Genomic DNA, 26033 nt, shown 5'->3' with positions numbered 1-26033 from the left:
AGATCAACCACGACTTCATCTTTACTCTTGATCACGCGCTCATTATCTTCTTCCAGTCTCTTATAATTAGCTAGTGACGAGGAATGAAGGTACCTCGAAGTAGTGAGCGAGTTGCTGACCCGTTGATGATCAGACCTAAGACGCTCATTCTCGTTGTGAAGATGGTAATTTAATTCCTCATTACGAGAACAATTAATAGACAGCCGGTCCACTTGTGAAAAAGAGTCTCGACCTTTTCGTTCAAAATCAAATTCTCGGACACATAACAATCATTTTGGGTCACGAGGTTCAGATTCTCAGCACGAATATCTTCTAGCGAGGAAGATGCTTCGGAGGAATCCATTTGGCGTTGCATACAATGAGCTTGACAAAATACAAAATAAGAAAATAACAGAAGTAAAAGCAAAGGCAAAGAACGATTCTGCGAGGGGAAGGAACTTACTTAAAAGTTTTTCTATCTTCTGACTTTGCTTACTGGAATGCTCTTTCTCCTCTTGAAACTCCTTTGTCAAAACTTTGATTTGAGCTTCGTCCTTCTTTGCTTTCTCGCGAACAAGTCTAATTTCCACGAGGCCGGCCATGTGACGGTAGACCTCCTGCGAATTGAAGAATCGTAATTCAAGAAATAAATCTCGTACAAGAGGAAGGCATAACAGGAAAAGTATAAAAGGATCACCTGGTTCATCAAAGCTGAGTGTTGTTGGAGAGACAAGTTCATGGAGGCGTTAAGTAGTACGGAAGGATCTTGAGAAAGGAAGTCATCAGAACTAAAAGTCACCAGATATTCTAAGGCACGAGACCTCATGGATGGGTCTTCGCGATCTTTGTCGTAAATCTCTTGGAGGAATTTCATATCCGGATCATAGAGAGGGTTAGACAGCACAAATGGAGCCGCTTTCTTATTCTTCTCGCCAGAAGAGGGATCCTATGTGGATTTCTTCAGACGTTCAACCTTGGGATGAACAGGAGGATCAACTACTTTGGGAGGAGGAGTTGTGCGAGGCTGAGAAGTTTGAAGCTTGGGAGTAGTAGAGAGACTTGAAAGTATGACTGAACTTGGAACAGCGGTCAAAGCAGCCAGATCCAAGACTTTTCGTTGCCTCTTGGACCCGCCAGTAGGGGGAACATTAGTCTGAGAGATAATGAGTTCGTTAAGGAAAATGACTAAAAACATGAAGTATGCGAAACAACAATAGTGACGAAGTAAAAATACCTGAGAAGAAGGAGGAGGTGGAACAGGATGATCACGCTTTTTCGCCCCTTAGTTGACTCATGAACAGGCTGCTTCATAAGAAGAGAGTCTTCCTGAGAAGAATAGATGGTTAGAATTTAAAGATATCACAAGAAGAAAATAATAGGCGAGGTATATACCCGTTTGGGAGTTAAAGACTCGGAAGTAACAACCTTCCCCTTGGGCATCTTGAGAAGACCAGCAACAGGCATCACGAACTGAAACAAAAGGGGAATGTAAGAACGAGATCTGGCCTCGAAGCGACATAAATCATAAGGAAGAAAAACATACCTCGGCTGGCACAGACCACCAAAGTCTCCAGGGATCGCAACCAGCGAGATAGCAGTGTTTAGGAAGAGGACCCTGACGAGGACCCCCCTTTTCGTCAAAACCCCAAACATAAGGGCCACCAACCACCATAGGAAACATCACCCAATCATTATCATAAGAGAGGCGAAGTTGGGAATCAACATCTAACAGAAGATCTTTGGTCGGAGCCATACATCATTTCGAACAAGATCAATGCCCCACAACTGGTACTCTCCCGTGCTGGTAAATTTAGCTGAGTAGTTGGCCACGAAGGAGTCCACATTGAATTCACGAGAGTCGAATTCTTCAGCTGCTGATGGGACTTGCGAAATACCATTACTTGAGCGAATCCTAAACTCACTGGAGATGCGAATTGCGTTACCAGAGAGTTGAAAAACTCCACACTGCAACTTGCCCAGAATCTCGAGAAATATGGGATTAGAAGGATCGTAAAGCGGGAAAGATAGTACAGCCCTCAATTGGCCCAAAGTGACGATCATCTTGTCGGACTTCCAAATATCCGAATGAATCCACATGTAGTTCAGTTCCATGTCCTGAGAAGCAGAAACAGGCGGACTCACAGAAGAATCAACGACGGGAGTTAAGGTTAAACCCATCTTGTGAGAATCTTCTTGGAATTCTTCAAGAGATTTTAGTGAGATAGTGGCGGAAATCTTATCGGGTGCCACAATAACAAAAAAAGAATAAAAGATTGAGAAAGATAACAACAATGGCAGAAGAAGGAGAAAACGCAAAAACCAGATGAACGCGGAATACGGGAAGAGGAAAAGAAACCCCAGACCTAAATCAAGTGGGATATAAATAACACAGAAAAAATGACCGACTTAGAGGGTTGACGACACGTTCGAGGTATGCTAACCGGTAACAGACATTTACTTAGAGAATGTGGACACGTGGAAGCAAGAAAGTGGAGAACGTGGCGGTTAGGTAATCTAAAGCGGTTCTTATTCCATTCTCGTATGACATGAATGGAATAAGAAAAGGCAAAATGTGGGTACACGAAATAGACTCGCCACGTGTCGAACACAGAAGGAAGAAGCATGACTAGGAAATCTCACCTAAAGATCTCAGTCATGGACTTGTAAATTCGAATGTCAGAATTACCTCGTCACTGACCAATCCCGCGAAGTATCATACCGAAGCAAGGAGACTTACACGAAGAATATAAGTTACGAAAGACCAAGCTAGAGTACCCAACAAGATGCCAACGAATAAACTGGAAGGCGAAGTTGGTAACTTGGTTGAAAAGATAGATCGCGAAGTAAATATATTGGGGAGCAAGAAAAGAGACAGGTGTCCCGACAAGCCCATGTGAAGATGGCGAAAGAAGGGGAAACACTTCATGGAAAATGGAATGGGCGATGTATAAAGCATCCCCGAAAGAACTCGGCGAAGTAAAATGAGCTGTACCCCATTAGGATTGATTGTCCTATAAATAAAGGTCCTTGGGAAAGGCATGAGGGATCGGATTTTTGGGGGAGAAAAAGAGATTAGGGTAGAGAATGAGATTAGGGTTTCCTTGTGTTCAAGAAATTGTATTTTGTTTCCTTAGAATTCATCAATAAAGATTTCTTGGTTCATATTACTTTATCATATCTTAGATCTTGATTGTTTTCCTTTTTGGATGTACTACTGGATTTCCAGTAGTTACATACATAACTATAATGGAACCTTGCCGATGATGTCCTTGTAGTACACGGGAAAATATTGGGCATGTAGATTTATATAAATTGAGCTGAAGGGAAGTTGTATCTGTCCCACAAGACTTGTATCGAAAAGGTGTTGGAAAGGTTTGGTGTAAAGGATGAAAAACCAGTAAGTACTCATTTGGCCACTCATTTTAGACTCTATGGAAGACTATCACCTCAAACTGCAATTAAGAATGAGTACTGTGTCTTGGGTTTTATATGAAAGTGCAGTTGGTAGTATAATGTATGCGATGGTTTATACAAGGACGGATATAATGTTCTAAAGTTGATAGCCTAGAAAAATTGTTGACTAAGCTGGTTCCAAGTATTAAGTTCAAGCAATGCTTAGACTTGGTTGGTGTAAACAAGTGTTGAGATCTCTCGTAACGGCTAAGCAAAGATGATGATGATGATGAAAAGTTATGTGCCACTGGATTTTGAAATTATGCAATCAAATTGCGACTTGATGATGTTCAAATCAAGGTGGAGATTTGTAGTTTATACGTCTTGAATACGAGTTAGTATTCTGTTGGGCTTGGTACAAGTTTGGCCCATAAGACCATTAGCTATTCTGTTGGGCATGAGGGGGAAAAACGAAGAAACCTATTTTGAGGCATACTGAATTTTTTTGAGGCATACTAAATAATGCCAAAATAGGGTCACTAAATAAAAAACAACATCACCCCTTATCCACCCTTTTTGATAATGGCATAACTACCCTTACATAATTGGTGTTAATGATTATGATTAGATTTGATTAGCTAGGAATTTTAAGGATTGATTAAAAATTAAATTATTAGTGGTGAATTAGTAGATAAATCAAATTTATGTGAGAGAGTTGGGATTTTGAGAGGAAGAAGAAGAAGAAGTGCAAAAAAAAATCTACACTAGGTTCGGCTCAAAATTGACGAATTTGGGTTCGAACAAAATCTAGCAAAGTCGTATTAGCCGAACATAGTGTTTATCTAAATCATACACTAGATTCGGCTCAAAATTTATACTCCAAGATCAGCCGAACTGATCTTCTGAAAACGTTATTTCATCTTTGAAATCATATTCTATAGATCAAACAAAACAAAATCAATCAAAAACAAGATGGGTTTTTTACACATACATTCTAAAATATATCTAAGAGCAATTGAGATTTGGATTTCGCACTCCAACATCGCTCACTTCGATTCTTGTTTGCTTTGCTTGATCAATTTTTGGATTGAATTGGAGTCCAAGATTTTTGAGTTTAAAGTTTATTTTGATTATTAATTTTAGGTTTTTTAGGATAAGAACACTCTAGTAATTTAAATTGTTTAAGGATATATAGGTAATTGCACTACCTTTAGACACCCCTTATAAACCCACCCTAAATGGTATAATGAATGAGTATGCCTCGAAAAAAATGAATATGCCTCAAAACAGGTTTGAAAACGAAACTTAACAAGAAAATGAATCTTTTTTGTACTTCTGTAATAATGGTGAAACTCATGTAATAGGTAGTGTGAGACGGAAAGGGGGATGGATATTGAGAGGGGTTGAATCATATTTTTGTAATCTTGTTTGATAGGAAGTCATTTCTTTGCCCTTTTGACGCCCACACTAAGTTTAAAAGTTAGCGTTGGCATCACACAAGGTTTGAGAATTAGTATATAATGGGGCAAGGTTTGGAATGAGCCCGACATGCTGGCTAGGTTAGAGAGTTTTTTCCCCTAGTTGCATAACATACCATTAGTGGGCAATAACTCATTGTCAGGAAGGAACAAAAAATTAAGGAAATGGCTACCCTATGCCATTATCTAGATCGATGTAGTTAAAATCGCTTTTCAAGGACGATTACTTGCCGTGTAATTGCTACTCGTTATATGAACGATGTGATTCCCGATTCCAAGCCAAATCCGATATTTATCAATTAAGTTGGCCGATTTTATCGATATGAATTTATTCGTGAGCGAAACGAGTTGGCGATTTTTCCGAATTGACGCACTCCTTGAAAAAGTAAAACCATTCAAATCGAGTGCATCAAAGCGAGTTGGCATTCTACCATTTAACTCACTGTAATAATGGTTTAGAACCCCAAGAGTGTTATTTCCTCTACCTGTTTGGTCAAATTAAAAAAACCTTTTCTAATAGTCTTCTATGTTTACACAAATTAACTATAAAGTGTGAATTAACTACTCCCAGAACAAAACCAAGTTGCCAACCGATGAGTGGAGCGAGAATAGCAATGGGTTAGCGGTTGTGCATGGCAGGGAAGCAGCCCCCAAGAAGGGACAATTTCCCTCCCATGTCCTTAGGCTGGCTCTAATGGTAATCCAGGATTCAAGGTTTTTCTTGGATCCACGTCACCAAAATACATCGACCGGGCGTAAGGGGGATCCGAGATTCCTAGTGGAACCGCGTTTTGAACCTGCGCAGCACGCATTTTCTAACCGCGTTTCATAGGTAAACTCAAATGCGCAGTTTCTAACAGCATATTGACCTTGTTGAGCGTTCAATCCACGGTTTCGAACTGCGTGGCCAGGAGAACCCTAAATGTTACAGATGCCGCACTCTTCTTCTCTTTTGTTATTTTCTCTCTTCCTCAACCTAAACCCATAGAACCTCACTTTCCATGGGCTGATTGAAGATGATTTCGTGTTTTCTAACCTAAAATCTTTCAAGGGTTTGTTCTAGAAGCGGTGGGGAATCTATTGGTGGTATTTTTGGGAGATTTCATCAACAAATCAACACAAGGTATGAAATTTTAATTTTCATTGATTTTATTGATTTTGGGGTTTTGAATTTAGTTATAAAGGATTGAATTTGATCCTCTCCTATGTAAAAGCTTGATTATGTTTTTATTGAGCAGTAGTGAAAATTTTGAATTGATTTGAAAAAATGGAATGTTAACTTAGGATTTTGGCAATTTGGGTTCTTTTAGGTGAAACAAAAATTGATTGCTTGATTCATTAATTCATGATTGTTGATGAATGATTAAACTGTTATTATATGCATGGTGGAGTGTATTTGTCATTTGTAATTTGAAAAGCATGTCAAAAAATTTATATTGAGCATTTTGCGATGAGTTTGAGAATAAACTCATTTGTTGTTTTGAGTTAATGTTGAGATGAATATATGGGTGACATTGATGTGGTCAATATGATTTTGATGGAGGTTTTCATTAGAGCATTTTGCAACTAGTTTTAGGATGATAACAACCCCCGTGCAAGTGTACTTCTTCAAGTGTGTGGTTTTGGGTCCATATTTGAATTTAAATTTAAGTATGCGGATAAGGCATTAACTGAAGGTATATGTGAGAGGTGGTGGAAGAAGACCATAACTTTTCACTTCAGTGAGTTTTAGATAGGTTTGACCCCTCTAGATTTCTTCCGGTTGACTAGTATTCCAATCGGAGGAGGTAAGCCATTCCCAGAATTACCAAAGGAAACTATGACGCCGCAAGAATTAGAAGCTATGGATGCTAGGTATTTCCGTGGTGTGTTAGATGTTATGGTCCAAAGAAAAAATCAGGGTCTGAAAACTGGAGATTATGATTCTAAGGACAGCACTATGCGAGTTTCTCACTTGGATAATTACATAAGAAGTATGGAAAATCTTGACAACACAGCCATTGCCGATGAATTGACTAGAATCTTCTTGCTTTGGTGTATTGGTGCTTTTTTATTTGCAGACTGTAGTGTTAGAGTAGATAAACGATGGTATGTAGTGTTGGATAATTTAGATGTTGTTGGGTCTTATGATTGGGGTACTCCAACTTTGGGTGTTTTATATAAACATCTGGATGACTGGAGTTCGTTAAACCAAAAGGATTTAGGTGGCTTGTCGATGATCTTAGAATTCTGGTATTATTTTTATTTCCGTAATTGTCAACCGGTTTTGAAGGAAGGCCTAAAAGATGATGAACTTGATCCACACCCAGCTATTCTTCTATTTGTTGGGACAAACCTTAAGAATAGGGGACAAGTAGATCTTCACAAACACTCTGTGTCCGATGCACGCGCTCAGATAGATATGAGGATGGGAGATGCGGTTATTTGGGACCCCTGGTTCAGAGATAGTTGCCACCAACACACTGATGCATTCCAAGCCACACTGGAGATGTCTAGTAGGAGATTTGTTTTCAAGTGTGTTAAGGACGACACAAGAGCTTCTACTTATCTGGCCGAGAGGTTTATGAGGCAGGTGTTAGGTGCGGTAGTTATCCCATGCAACCCCCTAGGTTGGAGGACGTATCTGATAGTACAGTGCTTGATCCAAGAGACCACTACCTTCCTGTCGCGGCAGAAGTGTATTCCCATTATTGGAAAACTCATAGAGTGGGAGCTCTTAGGGGAAAAACAACTCACAAAGACACACGTGATGATACCAGAGTTGGTCACACAGGTATACCCCGTAGTTTGATGCCCCAATTCCCACCTCCTACCATGTCATCCCAGACATACACATACAAGCATGACCATCCATGACGCAACTTCCAACCTACAATGGGACTTGCCTTTCTACAAAGATTCGTTTGAAGAGCTAGTTGCAGTACCCAGGGAAGGAGAGAACCCATACAATTTTTCTGATCTCAACGTCCCGGAGGTTAGTCCTTTTATATCTCATTTTTATTTTCATTTGGAAATTATTTATTGTTAAATAAAAATGTTTAATTTTTTTTTAGGAAGAGTTACGCCAGTTTGCGGGAGAGGCTTACTGACTGATCCAATCTAGCAGACAGGTGGTATACGATGAGATTCATCGTCGGGCGCTGTATAACACTCCCACAACCCTCCGTAGTTCCGGAACATCTGAAGGCCTCTTCAATTCAAGTCAGGAAGAACAAACATTTTCCAACACTTATAGCGCCAGAGTATCTTTGCCGGAAACACAATACCGTCGCAAGCGTCCGGCTGTAGACCCTTCCGCATCGAATGCTTATTATGTCCCTCAGCCTTTTGAGAGTAACCTTCCTGTAGAGCCCAACCCGTTCATGGCGCATGCCTCCCCGGTGAATAGTGACTTACCAAACTCTGGTGAGTTTTTAGGGTTGAGCGTGGGTGGCACTTGGCAGGGTAGTGGTCAGAGAGGTGATGATGGTGCTGATACATATCTTGTGCCAGACAATCAGTTTTTTGGTTAAATCTAGTAAAACTGGTTAAAATTGTGTTGATTAGCTAGGGCGTAATAGATGTTTGCTATTTTGTTCTTGTATGATATATTTAGTTTCTCCTCATATACGCTGGACAACATATTATCCCTATTTTATGTTCTTCGTATTTCGTGTTTATGTGCAAATTATAATTATTTTTTTTTATGACACTTACTAAACAATACGCCGTTTTAAATCCATTGTGATACCGATAATAATTGTTTTTAGCTGAAAAATGGAGTCCGCTATCGTCAGATATATGCGACGACGGAGAGAGGCTACATACCCTAAACGATACCACGATGATAGCCATGGAGATTATGCAATCATGTATCAGCAAATTTCGCAGGAGGAGCATGATTTGCACCAACCTGAACCGGTCCAGGTTTTGAGCAAAAGAACCGTTAACAGATGTCGTGTGGATGCAGATGTGAAGATGATGCAGGACTACTTCAACCCCGGTTACAGATACGGACCTGAGCGTTTTAAGGGACGTCACGGTTTGCCCCGAGAATTTTTTCTTAAAATATTGCCTCAAATTTGCGCCAAAGACCCGGATTTTTTTCAGCGAAGAGATGCTTGTAACATCTCGGGTCACTCTCCTCATATGAAAATGCTTGCCGTCATGAAACATCTGGCAAAGGGGATAGTTGCAGATAGCCTCGACGATTACACCCAGATGGATACAACAACCATATACATGTACGTTAAAAAGTTTATGGATACACTTTTTTGGATTTTTAACGACCGCTACATGAGGCTACCAACAACCGAAGATACTAGGAGGCTATTGGCTCAGGACGAAGCTCGTGGTTTTCCAGGAATGCTTGGGAGCCTCGATTGCACCCATTCAGAGTGGAGGTTATGTCCCACCGAAGAAGCAGGCCGACACGTGGGACACATTAAGAAACCAAATCTTGTTTTACAGGCAGTTGCTTTATACGATAGATGGTTATGGCACTGTTATTTTGGCGAGGCGGGGGCCAACAACGACCTGAATGTGTTGGCGCAGTCGGGATTATTTGATAGAGACAATGATGTCTTAGCCCCTCCTTGCAATTTTAGCATCAACAGTCACGAGTACGAGCATGGATACTATTTGGTGGACGACATCTACAATGAAATGCCGGGGGTGGTCCATAGCTATAAGAGACGTGAGATTATGCCGCTGGTCCATAAGAAATTTAATGAATACCACCACTCAAAGAGGAAGGACATGGAGCGTGCTTTTGGTGGTCTTAAGTCCAAGTGGGGTATAATTAGGAATCTTTTTCGTTACTGGTCTCATTGCGACGTTCAGAAAATTATGAGAGCGTGTTTAATAATGCACAACATGTGTGTGGAACATGAGTATCGTGATACGCAATGGGCGAGCTATGATGGAAGAGAAGAAACACCTCCAGTACAAGGTAACGTGAGAGAAGAGCGTAGTTATTACCAAAGCCATGCCCACTGGACATTCTTACAAGCAGATATAACCGAGCACATTTGGCAGCGTCATTGTCTAGGATTGCGAGACGGTGAAGTCGGCCCCGCTGAGGTGCATGATGGCCTCCCCATTTCCGATGAGGGTACTACTGATGTGGTTGACAACGCAGATGAATACCCAGCTAATGGTGATAACTTTTATGAGAACGGAGAGTAGGATGCAATTATTTTTCTTTCTTAAGACTTTTTCCGCACTTATTTCCCTTGGTATGACTTTTTCTGCACTTGTTTCTTATGACTTGTTGTATATTTTTAGTTTTAATTATTTTATATGGCATTTTAAGATTTTTATTATAGAATGGAATTTCACTTTCAATTTTCACATAGTAAAATTAATTTTGGATTATATTGGTGTTTTTTTATAAATGTTGGTTAGACGTTCACATGTCTACAGTTTCACTACAACATCCCTTTATCATTCACCGTATTCAATTGTGATGATAGAGCTTATGTATAACTAGTAATCAACACACGCGTTAACAGTGAACGACCAAAACTTTCTGGAAAGAGTATTTTCACTATATACAAATGACCCGGAAGGGAAAGAGATTTATGTATCACAATTGCTACTCAGCACGAGGCATCACTTTTCTTATATGGACCACCAATTGTTAGCCCGTCGTGCAGCGTGATGATATCATACAATCTGGTTTTGTGGGTATACCTCTATGTAATCCCTCTATGTAAGCCCTCACGATATCATACAATCTGGTTTTCAACAAAACACTTACCAACTTATGATTTTTTATTTTTGGTGTAGGAGCGATATGCAAATGGGAAATACGCTCGGGATACAGGAAAAGAATTCATGTTTTATCAATGCTACCTAATCATGAAGGCTAACATCCCGGAACTTAACACGATACAACCACCACCAAATCATCCTCAAGATGGAGCGGAAGATTAAAAAAACCGCATCAACGACATGATAGTAATGGTTTTGTGGGCATAACTCTATGTAAACCCTCACGAGACAAAACTCGTCCGTTATTGCCACATAACGGTTTAAATGCTTGACGCACCTACTATGTATTGCCTAGCATTCACCAAAATTTATCTAAGAATAAGATTCAATAATCGTTTAGAGGCCTTTATTCATTCAATACATGTAGCCCTTAGGTTAATATCAAATTATTTGTAATGGTGTATGTTTAACCGACGCTCACCCTGATAGAAAGTATACACACATAACTTGTCGTATTATCTGCGAGTGTAAAGGGGTGAAGAAAAGGTCAAACAAATATATATCCAGCGCGCAAGTTGTAACCGCGTACTGGAAATACGCAGTTTGAATCAGCGTGGCACGCTGTTTGCAACCGCGTGCGGAAGAATATTTCCAAAGAATATTCTTTTATACGCGGTTAGGAACCGCGTTTGGTGCTTTTTCCACACACAGTTTCAAATCGCGTCCTCGGATTACTTCCATCTTGGATCCAAACCACACGCAATACTCTCTGGGAAGCAAGGCTACTATTCATCCAAAAACGACACTTTTACAGGGAAAAATCTTGGATCCTGGATTAGAGCCAGCCTTAGACGATCGACTTCTCCCTCTCACATAAGCTACAGCTAGGCATATATGGGTCTTCAGTTAGAGTTTGAGGACTCTTACTGGGCCTGTGAAAACAGTATGATTGAGCTTGACTAATTGGAAACTAGGCGCTAGATGCATGAGGTAACTCAGGTCACTCAGTTGGTCTCCGTCATCTCGCCTCTTCTTATGTTCCGGTCAACAGTCACTGATCAATAATTGCAGACAAACTTTATTGATATCAGTACGGAATAATGTTTTGAGTAGATTATTTACTATCTAATCGAGTCGCAGTAAATAAGACTCATCTCTGATTTTCTTGCCGACCTCAACGAAATCAAGTTAAGAAAAATAAGATCTTTTGTGGTCTCTATATATTCTTTAACACATACGTGTGCATATCATAATGTTAGCCTAAGTTAAAAGATAAATTGATGAACATACCCATACCCAGCTGTGTTATGTTATATACATAAACCCCTCATCCTACTGCGTTTGTGTGTCATTAATGTGGTGCTACCCCATGAACTTGCTGTTTTCTGATTGTGATTTCGTAGACCTATCATTCATGCACGTATAGGAAGACTATTAGATTACCGGCCCTTCTTCTAGCTAACGGTTGCATTGTGGTTGCATAAATTTATGTTGGGATATCGAATTAGCTGTAATGGAACCCTGTTGATGATGTCACTGTAGTCCACGGGTAATTAAGGTCGTTGGTGATGATACCAGTCGGTGTCAAATTCTTTATCAATCCAAAGAAGATGCAACCTCCAACTCCTAATAAGTAATAGGCATATATAAATATTTTGTATCCGTTATTGCATCTCTAAACACCTAACCACCTCTGTCATATTAATCGAAATTAATTTCGCATTACCACCTCTGTTGTTTTTGGAAATGCGACCATGTGTCTCACGGACAGCCTCGAAAACTAGTAGTATTAGTTAGTGGTAATGTTGACACTGTAGCTGGTCCGACGGCCAATTTAAAGCCATCATACTAGTGTATATATATGTATGTGGCCATCCCTCTTGGCCATTTATACACAGTAATTAACCCCATTCGTAGTATATCAAAGATATGGCTTCTAAACCAGGCATCCTCACTGAATGGCCATGGACACCTCTCGGAAGGTTCAAGGTATGAACATTTACAATCAAATTTTGCTTAATATTACTCTTCACCATCAACAAGTAATTGATATTTTTTTTTTCTATATTCTGTCACATATATAGTACATATTGTTGGCTCCATGGGTGTTGGATAGCATGTCTCCGTTGTTCTTTGAAACAAATGGCAGGAAATGGGACTTGAGTTACTCCCTCAATTTTCCTTTTCTCTTGTGGAGAGTAATTCACAACCAAATTTGGATAAGCTTTTCTCGTTTTAGAACCTCCAAATCCAAGAATAGGATACTCGACAAGCCTATCGAGTTCGAACAAGTTGACAGAGAAAGCAACTGGTATGTAAGAATTTTATGTGATAGCTAACTAGAGGGGTTCAGAGTTCAACTTATATAACTAACATACATAGTACATATGTTGCAGGGATGATAATATCATAATGCAAGGCCTGATGTTTTATATGGGACAAAATATCTGGAGGGTGCTTCAAACCTTCCCATCTGGAGAACTGATGGTATTGTCATAACAATTCTACTTCACACCGGTCCTGTCGAGTTCCTCTACTATTGGCTTCACAGATCTTTGCATCACCATTTTCTCTACTCTCGCTACCATTCCCACCATCACTCCTCCATTGCCACTGAACCCATTACTTGTAAGTAATTATGAACTGGTTAACTTAACTCATCAATGTTTTACTTGATAAAATTTGATGATGATGCTAACAGTATATGCGGAAATTCGATTTTACTTGTTTTACATGTTCGTACGAGCAGCTGTGATACATCCATTCGGGGAGCACCTCATGTATTTCCTACTGTTTGCGATACCATTGTTAACAATGCATTTTACCGGGACTGCTTCGACAATAGGTCTTGCTGGGTATATCACTTATATTGATTTCATGAACAATATGGGTCACTGCAACTTCGAATTTGTACCTTCTTCTCTCTTCACAACCTTTCCATTCCTCAAGTACATTTCTACCCCATCGTAAGTATACTATATATATATATATATATATATATATATATATACTAGCCTAGTCTCGACCGATCCCAGTAATAATTTACTTGCTTGTTATTGTATATCCAAATTAAATTACCAATAATAGCATAAATTATTTTTTTTTTGTTATGATTCAACAGATATCATTCACTTCATCACACCCAATTCCGAACAAATTATGCACTATTTATGCCGATGTACGATTACATACAGTACAATGGACAAGTCTAGTAACACTCTTTATGAAACCTCGCTAAAAAGGACGGAGGAATCACCGGATGTTGTTCATCTAACTCATCCAACTACACCGGATTCAATCTACCATCTACGGCTAGGATTTGCCTCTTTAGCCTCAAAACCATACATGAAAAGTGCTGATAAGTGGTATTTCATCATCAAATGGGTCCTATGGCCATTAACATTTTTATGGAGCATACTGTTTCAAAGGATGTTCAGTCGCACATTTGTACTCGAAAGCAACACTTTTGATGATCACCATGTAACTAAAAAGATGCTCAGGATACAAACATGGGCAATACCAAGATATTCTTATCAAGTAAGTAGAAATAGTTACTGTAATTACTGGTCACATTTTCCTTCCCATATACAGTATGATTTTCAAAACTAACCTCGAGTTTAACCATATATATACATGTTTTGTTGCTGTTGTTTTGAAGTACAAAAGGTTGTCACGGCAAAGAGGAACAATAAACAGTTTGATTGAGAAAGCCATACTTGATGCTGATAAAGCTGGTGTTAAAGTCTTAAGCTTAGGCCTCTTTAATCAGGCACGTATTTATCCTTATTATGCAGTGCTAGATTAGTTGAAAACCGAAAGTATAAATGAAAACGAAAACACATACTAGACTCGTTAGACTACTAGCTAGTTTCAAGACCAACGTCTACTATGGACAACCTTAATTAATACACTTTCTTTTCCAAAAAGAAGATTTATTTTTCAAGATACGCTTTTATGTCGTAACATTTGGCCGTGTAGATTGGGGATCACATTGTTGATCAAACGTTGTTATATAGTTTAGATCTCACGGATTTATTATAGAATTTCGAACTCAGATCATCGGTATATTGACAAAATAGAAAATCATAATAGTAACACAAAATTCAATCAAAAGATTACCAAAGAAATTAAGATGTTTTGCCCAGAAAGATAAATTGTTTCAAAGATAGTTAGACATAAATATGAAGGAAGAAAAACTAAGATTGTTGCTGAAGAGGGATATCATCAGAGAAAGCATCACCCCTCCCACCAGGACCAGCACTAGTACTGGCAGAGGCACCCTTGATTCTTCCTCCTCGATCTTCGCGTCGTCGAGTTTCTGCTCCCTCGTCATCTTCTCTGAGCCTCTCTTCTTCGCCAGAGATGATTCTATCGTCCTTTGGTTGCTCATCATCAGAGAGCACCTCCAGAGGAAAGGCAGGACGAGGAAGGTCATGTTCGTCGCAGAAGTTACCAAAAAGAGAAACCAGATAGTCCTGGGTGTTCTTGCGAGCTGACTTGGCTACCTTCGCAGAAATTACGATCATCTCATCCATGTCAGCATTCAAATCACTGACCTCATTCTTCAGACGAGAAACCTCTGTGCGAAATTCATCCCTTTCGCGGGAAAGGCGAAGGACTTGGATCTTGTGACGATCTTTAGATTCTGCAAAACCAAACAAAACTACATCAAAAACTAGAAATCTGACATAATCAATAGTATTCCGCACTGCACCTAAAGCTACTTTCCATTTGCAAGATTGTGGTATTCAAGGTCTCTTGGATGTCGGTATGCAAGTGGTCCATCCTGGAGATAGTTAGATCCGACTCGTAAAGTTGAGCATATAACTCGTGGTACGAATTGTCCCAACCTGTACCATGACCCGACTTTGAGGTATCTTTGTAAGATTGAATGACAAGAGTACCCTTGTTCTTGCGAGAACCTGTGGACTTGGTTTGAGAAGAATATTTGATAGACCTCGGACGAGATGAGTTATCTAACTGAGTTTGAAGAAGTTCCACTTTCTTCTTTAAACAATCGATCTCTTCGTTTAAACCAACTACCTTGTTACGAGATTTGCGAAGATCAACCACGACTTCATCTTTACTCTTGATCACGCGCTCATTATCTTCTTCCAGTCTCTTATAATTAGCTAGTGATGAGGAATGAAGGTACCTCGAAGTAGTGAGCGAGTTGCTGACCCGTTGATGATCAGACCTAAGACGCTCATTCTCGTTGTGAAGATGGTAATTTAATTCCTCATTACGAGAACAATTAATAGACAGGCGGTCCACTTGTGAAAAAGAGTCTCGACCTTTTCGTTCAAAATCAAATTCTCGGACACATAACAATCATTTTGGGTCACGAGGTTCAGATTCTCAGCACGAATATCTTCTAGCGAGGAAGATGCTTCGGAGGAATCCATTTGGCGTTGCATACAATGAGCTTGACAAAATACAAAATAAGAAAATAACAGAAGTAAAAGCAAAGGCAAAGAACGATTCTGCGAGGGGAAGAAACTTACTTAAAAGTTTTTCTATCTTCTGACTTTGCTTACTGGAATGCTCTTTCTCCTCTTGAAACTCCTTTGTCAAAACCTTGATTTGAGCTTCTTCCTTCTTTGCTTTCTCGCGAACAAGTCTAATTTCCACGAGGCCGGCCATGTGACGGTAGACCTCCTGCAAATTGAAGAATCGTAATTCAAGAAATAAATCTCGTACAAGAGGAAGGCATAACAGGAAAAGTATAAAAGGATCACCTGGTTCATCAAAGCTGAGTGTTGTTGGAGAGACAAGTTCATGGAGGCGTTAAGTAGTACGGAAGGATCTTGAGAAAGGAAGTCATCAGAACTAAAAGTCACTAGATATTCTAAGGCACGAGACCTCATGGATGGGTCTTCGCGATCTTTGTCGTAAATCTCTTGGAGGAATTTCATATCCGGATCATAGAGAGGGTTAGACAGCACAAATGGAGCCGCTTTCTTATTCTTCTCGCCAGAAGAGGGATCCTATGTGGATTTCTTCAGACGTTCAACCTTGGGATGAACAGGAGGATCAACTACTTGGGAGGAGGAGTTGTGCGAGGCTGAGAAGGTTGAAGCTTGGGAGTAGTAGAGAGACTTGAAAGTATGACTGAACTTGGAACAGCGGTCAAAGCAGCCAGATCCAAGACTTTTCGTTGCCTCTTGGACCCGCCAGTAGGGGGAACATTAGTCTGAGAGATAATGAGTTCGTTAAGGAAAATGACTAAAAACATGAAGTATGCGAAACAACAATAGTGACGAAGTAAAAATACCTAGAAGAAGGAGGAGGTGGAACAGGATGATCACGCTTTTTCGCCCCTTAGTTGACTCATGAACAGGCTGCTTCATAAGAAGAGAGTCTTCCTGAGAAGAATAGAAGGTTAGAATTTAAAGATATCACAAGAAGAAAATAATAGGCGAGGTATACCCGTTTGGGAGTTAAAGACTCGGAAGTAACAACCTTCCCCTTGGGCATCTTGAGAAGACCAGCAACAGGCATCACGAACTGAAACAAAAGGGGAATGTAAGAACGAGATCTGGCCCCGAAGCGAGATAAATCATAAGGAAAAAACATACCTCGGCTGGCACAGACCACCAAAGTCTCCAGGGATCGCAACCAGCGAGATAGCAGTGTTTAGGAAGAGGACCCTGACGAGGACCCCCTTTTCGTCAAAACCCCAAACATAAGGGCCACCAACCACCATAGAAACATCACCCAATCATTATCATAAGAGAGGCGAAGTTGGGAATCAACATCTAACAGAAGATCTTTGGTCGGAGCCATACATCATTTCGAACAAGATCAATGCCCCACAACTGGTACTCTCCCGTGCTGGTAAATTTAGCTGAGTAGTTTGCCACGAAGGAGTCCACATTGAATTCACGAGAGTCGAATTCTTCAGCTGCTGATGGGACTTGCGAAATACCATTACTTCGAGCGAATCCTAAACTCACTGGAGATGCGAATTGCGTTACCAGAGAGTTGAAAAACTCCACACTGCAACTTGCCCAGAATCTCGAGAAATATGGGATTAGAAGGATCGTAAAGCGGGAAAGATAGTACAGCCCTCAATTGGCCCAAAGTGACGATCATCTTGTCGGACTTCCAAATATCCGAATGAATCCACATGTAGTTCAGTTCCATGTCCTGAGAAGCAGAAACAGGCGGACTCACAGAAGAATCAACGACGGGAGTTAAGGTTAAACCCATCTTGTGAGAATCTTCTTGGAATTCTTCAAGAGATTTTAGTGAGATAGTGGCGGAAATCTTATCGGGTGCCACAATAACAAAAAAAGAATAAAAGATTGAGAAAGATAACAACAATGGCAGAAGAAGGAGAAAACGCAAAAACCAGATGAACGCGGAATACGGGAAGAGGAAAAGAAACCCCAGACCTAAATCAAGTGGGATATAAATAACACAGAAAAAATGACCGACTTAGAGGGTTGACGACACGTTCGAGGTATGCTAACCGGTAACAGACATTTACTTAGAGAACGTGGACACGTGGAAGCAAGAAAGTGGAGAACGTGGCGGTTAGGTAATCTAAAGCGGTTCTTATTCCATTCTCGTATGGCATGAATGGAATAAGAAAAGGCAAAATGTGGGTACACGAAATAGACTCGCCACGTGTCGAACACAGAAGGAAGAAGCATGACTAGGAAATCTCACCTAAAGATCTCAGTCATGGACTTGTCAATTCGAATGTCAGAATTACCTCGTCACTGACCAATCCCGCGAAGTATCATACCGAAGCAAGGAGACTTACACGAAGAATATAAGTTACGAAAGACCAAGCTAGAGTACCCAACAAGATGCCAACGAATAAACTGGAAGGAGTTGGTAACTTGGTTGAAAAGATAGATCGCGAAGTAAATATATTGGGGAGCAAGAAAAGAGACAGGTGTCCCGACAAGCCCATGTGAAGATGGCGAAAGAAGGGGAAACACTTCATGGAAAATGGAATGGGCGAAGTATAAAGCATCCCCGAAAGAACTCGGCGAAGTAAAATGAGCTGTACCCCATTAGGATTGATTGTCCTATAAATAGAGGTCCTTGGGAAAGGCATGAGGGATCGGATTTTTGGGGGAGAAAAAGAGCTTAGGGTAGAGAATGAGATTAGGGTTTCCTTGTGTTCAAGAAATTGTATTTTGTTTCCTTAGAATTCATCAATAAAGATTCTTGGTTCATACTTTATCATATCTTAGATCTTGATTGTTTTCCTTTTTGGATGTACTACTGGATTTCCAGTAGTTACATACATAACTATAATGGAACCTTGCCGATGATGTCCTTGTAGTACACGGGAAAATATTGGGCATGTAGATTTATATAAATTGAGCTGAAGGGAAGTTGTATCTGTCCCACAAGACTTGCATCGAAAAGGTGTTGGAAAGGTTTGGTGTAAAGGATGAAAAACCAGTAAGTACTCATTTGGCCACTCATTTTAGACTCTATGGAAGACTATCACCTCAAACTGCAATTAAGAATGAGTACTGTGTCTTGGGTTTTATATGAAAGTGCAGTTGGTAGTATAATGTATGCGATGGTTTATACAAGGACGGATATAATGTTCTAAAGTTGATAGCCTAGAAAATTGTTGACTAAGCTGGTTCCAAGTATTAAGTTCAAGCAATGCTTAGACTTGGTTGTGTAAACAAGTGTTGAGATCTCTCGTAACGGCTAAGCAAAGATGATGATGATGAAAAGTTATGTGCCACTGGATTTTGAAATTATGCAATCAAATTGCGACTTGATGATGTTCAAATCAAGGTGGAGATTTGTAGTTTATACGTCTTGAATACGAGTTAGTATTCTGTTGGGCTTGGTACAAGTTTGGCCCATAAGACCATTAGCTATTCTGTTGGGCATGAGGGGGAAAAACGAAGAAACCTATTTTGAGGCATACTGAATTTTTTTGAGGCATACTAAATAATGCCAAAATAGGGTCACTAAATAAAAACAACATCACCCCTTATCCACCCTTTTTGATAATGGCATAACTACCCTTACATAATTGGTGTTAATGATTATGATTAGATTTGATTAGCTAGGAATTTTAAGGATTGATTAAAAATTAAATTATTAGTGGTGAATTAGTAGATAAATCAAATTTATGAGAGAGTTGGGATTTTGAGAGAAGAAGAAGAAGAAGTGCAAAAAAAAATCTACACTAGGTTCGGCTCAAAATTGACGAATTTGGGTTCGAACAAAATCTAGCAAAGTCGTATTAGCCGAACATAGTGTTTATCTAAATCATACACTAGATTCGGCTCAAAATTTATACTCCAAGATCAGCCGAACTGATCTTCTGAAAACGTTATTTCATCTTTGAAATCACTATAGATCAAACAAAACAAAATCAATCAAAAACAAGATGGGTTTTTTACACATACATTCTAAAATATATCTAAGAGCAATTGAGATTTGGATTTCGCACTCCAACATCGCTCACTTCGATTCTTGTTTGCTTTGCTTGATCAATTTTTGGATTGAATTGGAGTCCAAGATTTTTGAGTTTAAAGTTTATTTTGATTATTAATTTTAGGTTTTTTAGGATAAGAACACTCTAGTAATTTAAATTGTTTAAGGATATATAGGTAATTGCACTACCTTTAGACACCCCTTATAAACCCACCCTAAATGGTATAATGAATGAGTATGCCTCGAAAAAAATGAATATGCCTCAAAACAGGTTTGAAAACGAAACTTAACAAGAAAATGAATCTTTTTTGTACTTCTGTAATAATGGTGAAACTCATGTAATAGGTAGTGTGAGACGGAAAGGGGGATGGATATGAGAGGGGTTGAATCATATTTTTTAATCTTGTTTGATAGGAAGTCATTTCTTTGCCCTTTTGACGCCCACACTAAGTTTAAAAGTTAGCGTTGGCATCACACAAGGTTTGAGAATTAGTATATAATGGGGCAAGGTTTGGAATGAGCCCGACATGCTGGCTAGGTTGAGAGTTTTTTCCCCTAGTTGCATAACATACCATTAGTGGGCAATAACTCATTGTCAGGAAGGAACAAAAAATTAAGGAAATGGCTACCCTATGCCATTATCTAGATCGATGTAGTTAAAATCGCTTTTCAAGGACGATTACTTGCCGTGTAATTGCTACTCGTTATATGAACGATGTGATTCCCGATTCCAAGCCAAATCATATTTATCAATTAAGTTGGCCGATTTTATCGATATGAATTTATTCGTGAGGGAAACGAGTTGGCGATTTTTCCGAATTGACGCACTCCTTGAAAAAGTAAAACCATTCAAATCGAGTGCATCAAAGCGAGTTGGCATTCTGCCATTTAACTCACTGTAAGAATGGTTTAGAACCCCAAGAGTGTTATTTCCTCTACCTGTTTGGTCAAATTAAAAAAACCTTTTCTAATAGTCTTCTATGTTTACACAAATTAACTATAAAGTGTGAATTAACTACTCCCAGAACAAAACCAAGTTGCCAACCGATGAGTGGAGCGAGAATAACAATGGGTTAGCGGTTGTGCATGGCAGGGAAGCAGCCCCCAAGAAGGGACAATTTCCCTCCCATGTCCTTAGGCTGGCTCTAATGGTAATCCAGGATTCAAGGTTTTTCTTGGATCCACGTCACCAAAATACATCGACCGGGCGTAAGGGGGATCCGAGATTCCTAGTGGAACCGCGTTTTGAACCTGCGCAGCACGCATTTTCTAGCCGCGTTTCATAGGTAAACTCAAATGCGCAGTTTCTAACACATATTGACCTTGTTGAGCGTTCAATCCACGGTTTCGAACTGCGTGGCCAGGAGAACCCTAAATGTTACAGCCGCACTCTTCTTCTCTTTTGTTATTTTCTCTCTTCCTCAACCTAAACCCATAGAACCTCACTTTCCATGGGCTGATTGAAGATGATTTCGTGTTTTCTAACCTAAAATCTTTCAAGGGTTTGTTCTAGAAGCGGTGGGGAATCTATTGGTGGTATTTTTGGGAGATTTCATCAACAAATCAACACAAGGTATGAAATTTTAATTTTCATTGATTTTATTGATTTTGGGGTTTTGAATTTAGTTATAAAGGATTGAATTTGATCCTCTCCTATGTAAAAGCTTGATTATGTTGTTATTGAGCAGTAGTGAAAATTTTGAATTGATTTGAAAAATGGAATGTTAACTTAGGATTTTGGCAATTTGGGTTCTTTTAGGTGAAACAAAAATTGATTGCTTGATTCATTAATTCATGATTGTTGATGAATGATTAAACTGTTATTATATGCATGGTGGAGTGTATTTGTCATTTGTAATTTGAAAAGCATGTCAAAAAATATATATTGAGCATTTTGCGATGAGTTTGAGAATAAACTCATTTGTTGTTTTGAGTTAATGTTGAGATGAATATATGGGTGACATTGATGTGGTCAATATGATTTTGATGGAGGTTTTCATTAGAGCATTTTGCAACTAGTTTTAGGATGATAACAACCCCCGTGCAAGTGTACTTCTTCAAGTGTGTGGTTTTGGGTCCATATTTGAATTTAAATTTAAGTATGCGGATAAGGCATTAACTGAAGGTATATGTGAGAGGTGGTGGAAGAAGACCATAACTTTTCACTTCAGTGAGTTTTAGATAGGTTTACCCCTCTAGATTTCTTCCGGTTGACTAGTATTCCAATCGGAGGAGGTAAGCCATTCCCAGAATTACCAAAGGAAACTATGACGCCGCAAAATTAGAAGCTATGGATGCTAGGTATTTCCGTGGTGTGTTAGATGTTATGGTCCAAAGAAAAAATCAGGGTCTGAAAACTGGAGATTATGATTCTAAGGACAGCACTATGCGAGTTTCTCACTTGGATAATTACATAAGAAGTATGGAAAATCTTGACAACACAGCCATTGCCGATGAATTGACTAGAATCTTCTTGCTTTGGTGTATTGGTGCTTTTTTATTTGCAGACTGTAGTGTTAGAGTAGATAAACGATGGTATGTAGTGTTGGATAATTTAGATGTTGTTGGGTCTTATGATTGGGGTACTCCATTTGGGTGTTTTATATAAACATCTGGATGACTGGAGTTCGTTAAACCAAAAGGATTTAGGTGGCTTGTCGATGATATTAGAATTCTGGTATTATTTTTATTTCCGTAATTGTCAACCGGTTTTGAAGGAAGGCCTAAAATGATGAACTTGATCCACACCCAGCTATTCTTCTATTTGATGGGACAAACCTTAAGAATAGGGGACAAGTAGATCTTCACAAACACTCTGTGTCCGATGCACGCGCTCAGATAGATATGAGGATGGGAGATGCGGTTATTTGGGACCCCTGGTTCAGAGATAGTTGCCACCAACACACTGATGCATTCCAAGCCACACTGGAGATGTCTAGTAGGAGATTTGTTTTCAAGTGTGTTAAGGACGACACAAGAGCTTCTACTTATCTGGCCGAGAGGTTTATGAGGCAGGTGTTAGGTGCGGTAGTTATCCCATGCAACCCCCTAGGTTGGAGGACGTATCTGATAGTACAGTGCTTGATCCAAGAGACCACTACCTTCCTGTCGCGGCAGAAGTGTATTCCCATTATTGGAAAACTCATAGAGTGGGAGCTCTTAGGGGAAAAACAACTCACAAAGACACACGTGATGATACCAGAGTTGGTCACACAGGTATACCCCGTAGTTTGATGCCCCAATTCCCACCTCCTACCATGTCATCCCAGACATACACATACAAGCATGACCATCCATGACGCAACTTCCAACCTACAATGGGACTTGCCTTTCTACAAAGATTCGTTTGAAGAGCTAGTTGCAGTACCCAGGGAAGGAGAGAACCCATACAATTTTTCTGATCTCAACGTCCCGGAGGTTAGTCCTTTTATATCTCATTTTTATTTTCATTTGGAAATTATTTATTGTTAAATAAAAATGTTTAATTTTTTTTTAGGAAGAGTTACGCCAGTTTGCGGGAGAGGCTTACTGACTGATCCAATCTAGCAGACAGGTGGTATACGATGAGATTCGTCGTCGGGCGCTGTATAACACTCCCACAACCCTCCGTAGTTCCGGAACATCTGAAGGCCTCTTCAATTCAAGTCAGGAAGAACAAACATTTTCCAACACTTATAGCGCCAGAGTATCTTTGCCGGAAACACAATACCGTCGCAAGCGTCCGGCTGTAGACCCTTCCGCATCGAATGCTTATTATGTCCCTCAGCCTTTTGAGAGTAACCTTCCTGTAGAGCCCAACCCGTTCATGGCGCATGCCTCCCCGGTGAATAGTGACTTACCAAACTCTGGTGAGTTTTTAGGGTTGAGCGTGGGTGGCACTTGGCAGGGTAGTGGTCAGAGAGGTGATGATGGTGCTGATACATATCTTGTGCCAGACAGTCAGTTTTTTGGGTAACTCTAGTAAAACTGGTTAAAATTGTGTTGATTAGCTAGGGCGTAATAGATGTTTGCTATTTTGTTCTTGTATGATATATTAGTTTCTCCTCATATACGCTGGACAACATATTATCCCTATTTTATGTTCTTCGTATTTCGTGTTTATGTGCAAATTATAATTTTTTTTTGTGACACTTACTAAACAATACGCCGTTTTAAATCCATTGTGATATGATAATATTTTTAGCTGAAAAATGGAGTCCGCTATCGTCAGATATATGCGACGACGGAGAGAGGCTACATACCCTAAACGATACCACGATGATAGCCATGGAGATTATGCAATCATGTATCAGCAAATTTCGCAGGAGGAGCATGATTTGCACCAACCTGAACCGGTCCAGGTTTTGAGCAAAAGAACCGTTAACAGATGTCGTGTGGATGCAGATGCGAAGATGATGCAGGACTACTTCAACCCCGGTTGCAGATACGGACCTGAGCGTTTTAAGGGACGTCACGGTTTGCCCCGAGAATTTTTTCTTAAAATATTGCCTCAAATTTGCGCCAAAGACCCGGATTTTTTTCAGCGAAGAGATGCTTGTAACATCTCGGGTCACTCTCCTCATATGAAAATGCTTGCCGTCATGAAACATCTGGCAAAGGGGTAGTTGCAGATAGCCTCGACGATTACACCCAGATGGATACAACAACCATATACATGTACGTTAAAAAGTTTATGGATACACTTTTTGGATTTTTAACGACCGCTACATGAGGCTACCAACAACCGAAGATACTAGGAGGCTATTGGCTCAGGACGAAGCTCGTGGTTTTCCAGGAATGCTTGGGAGCCTCGATTGCACCCATTGGGAGTGGAGGTTATGTCCCACCGAAGAAGCAGGCCGACACGTGGGACACATTAAGAAACCAAATCTTGTTTTACAGGCAGTTGCTTTATACGATAGATGGTTATGGCACTGTTATTTTGGCGAGGCGGGGGCCAACAACGACCTGAATGTGTTGGCGCAGTCGGGATTATTTGATAGAGACAATGATGTCTTAGCCCCTCCTTGCAATTTTAGCATACACGAGTACGAGCATGGATACTATTTGGTGGACGACATCTACAATGAAATGCCGGGGGTGGTCCATAGCTATAAGAGACGTGAGATTATGCCGCTGGTCCATAAGAAATTTAATGAATACCACCACTCAAAGAGGAAGGACATGGAGCGTGCTTTTGGTGGTCTTAAGTCCAAGTGGGGTATAATTAGGAATCTTTTTCGTTACTGGTCTCATTGCGACGTTCAGAAAATTATGAGAGCGTGTTTAATAATGCACAACATGTGTGTGGAACATGAGTATCGTGATACGCAATGGGCGAGCTATGATGGAAGAGAAGAAACACCTCCAGTACAAGGTAACGTGAGAGAAGAGCGTAGTTATTACCAAAGCCATGCCCACTGGACATTCTTACAAGCAGATATAACCGAGCACATTTGGCAGCGTCATTGTCTAGGATTGCGAGACGGTGAAGTCGGCCCCGCTGAGGTGCATGATGGCCTCCCCATTTCCGATGAGGGTACTACCGATGTGGTTGACAACGCAGATGAATACCCAGCTAATGGTGATAACTTTTATGAGAACGGAGAGTAGGATGCAATTATTTTTCTTTCTTAAGACTTTTTCCGCACTTATTTCCCTTGGTATGACTTTTTCTGCACTTGTTTCTTATGACTTGTTGTATATTTTTAGTTTTAATTATTTTATATGGCATTTTAAGATTTTTATTATAGAATGGAATTTCACTTTCAATTTTCACATAGTAAAATTAATTTTGGATTATATTGGTGTTTTTATTATAAATGTTGGTTAGACGTTCACATGTCTACAGTTTCACTACAAACATCCCTTGATCATTCACCGTATTCAATTGTGATGATAGAGCTTATGTATAACTAGTAATCAACACACGCGTTAACAGTGAACGACCAAAACTTTCTGGAAAGAGTATTTTCACTATATACAAATGACCCGGAAGGGAAAGAGATTTATGTATCATAATTGCTACTCAGCACGAGGCATCACTTTTCTTATATGGACCACCAATTGTTAGCCCGTCGTGCA

The 26033-nt window shown here is 39.9% G+C and overlaps 2 protein-coding genes and 1 pseudogene across 2 annotated transcripts; all 3 read left to right on the top strand.

Moving 5' to 3' along the window:
* Nucleotides 1-8606: 8606 nt before the first annotated feature.
* LOC113352693 lies at nucleotides 8607-10016 on the top strand. Its single transcript, XM_026596485.1, has one exon. It carries the CDS (start codon nucleotides 8607-8609, stop codon nucleotides 10014-10016), a length of 1410 nt encoding a protein of 469 aa, XP_026452270.1.
* A 2457-nt stretch (nucleotides 10017-12473) lies between these two features.
* LOC113352692 lies at nucleotides 12474-14349 on the top strand (annotated as a pseudogene).
* Nucleotides 14350-24677: 10328 nt separating this feature from the next.
* Nucleotides 24678-25562, top strand: LOC113352691. The gene has a single exon (XM_026596484.1). It carries the CDS (start codon nucleotides 24678-24680, stop codon nucleotides 25560-25562), a length of 885 nt encoding a protein of 294 aa, XP_026452269.1.
* The last annotated feature ends 471 nt before the right edge of the window (nucleotides 25563-26033 follow it).

This window comes from Papaver somniferum, chromosome 2 (genome assembly GCF_003573695.1).
Source record: "Papaver somniferum cultivar HN1 chromosome 2, ASM357369v1, whole genome shotgun sequence".
Lineage (NCBI taxonomy): Eukaryota > Viridiplantae > Streptophyta > Magnoliopsida > Ranunculales > Papaveraceae > Papaver > Papaver somniferum.
This window is presented reverse-complemented; position numbering and strand designations above follow the sequence as displayed.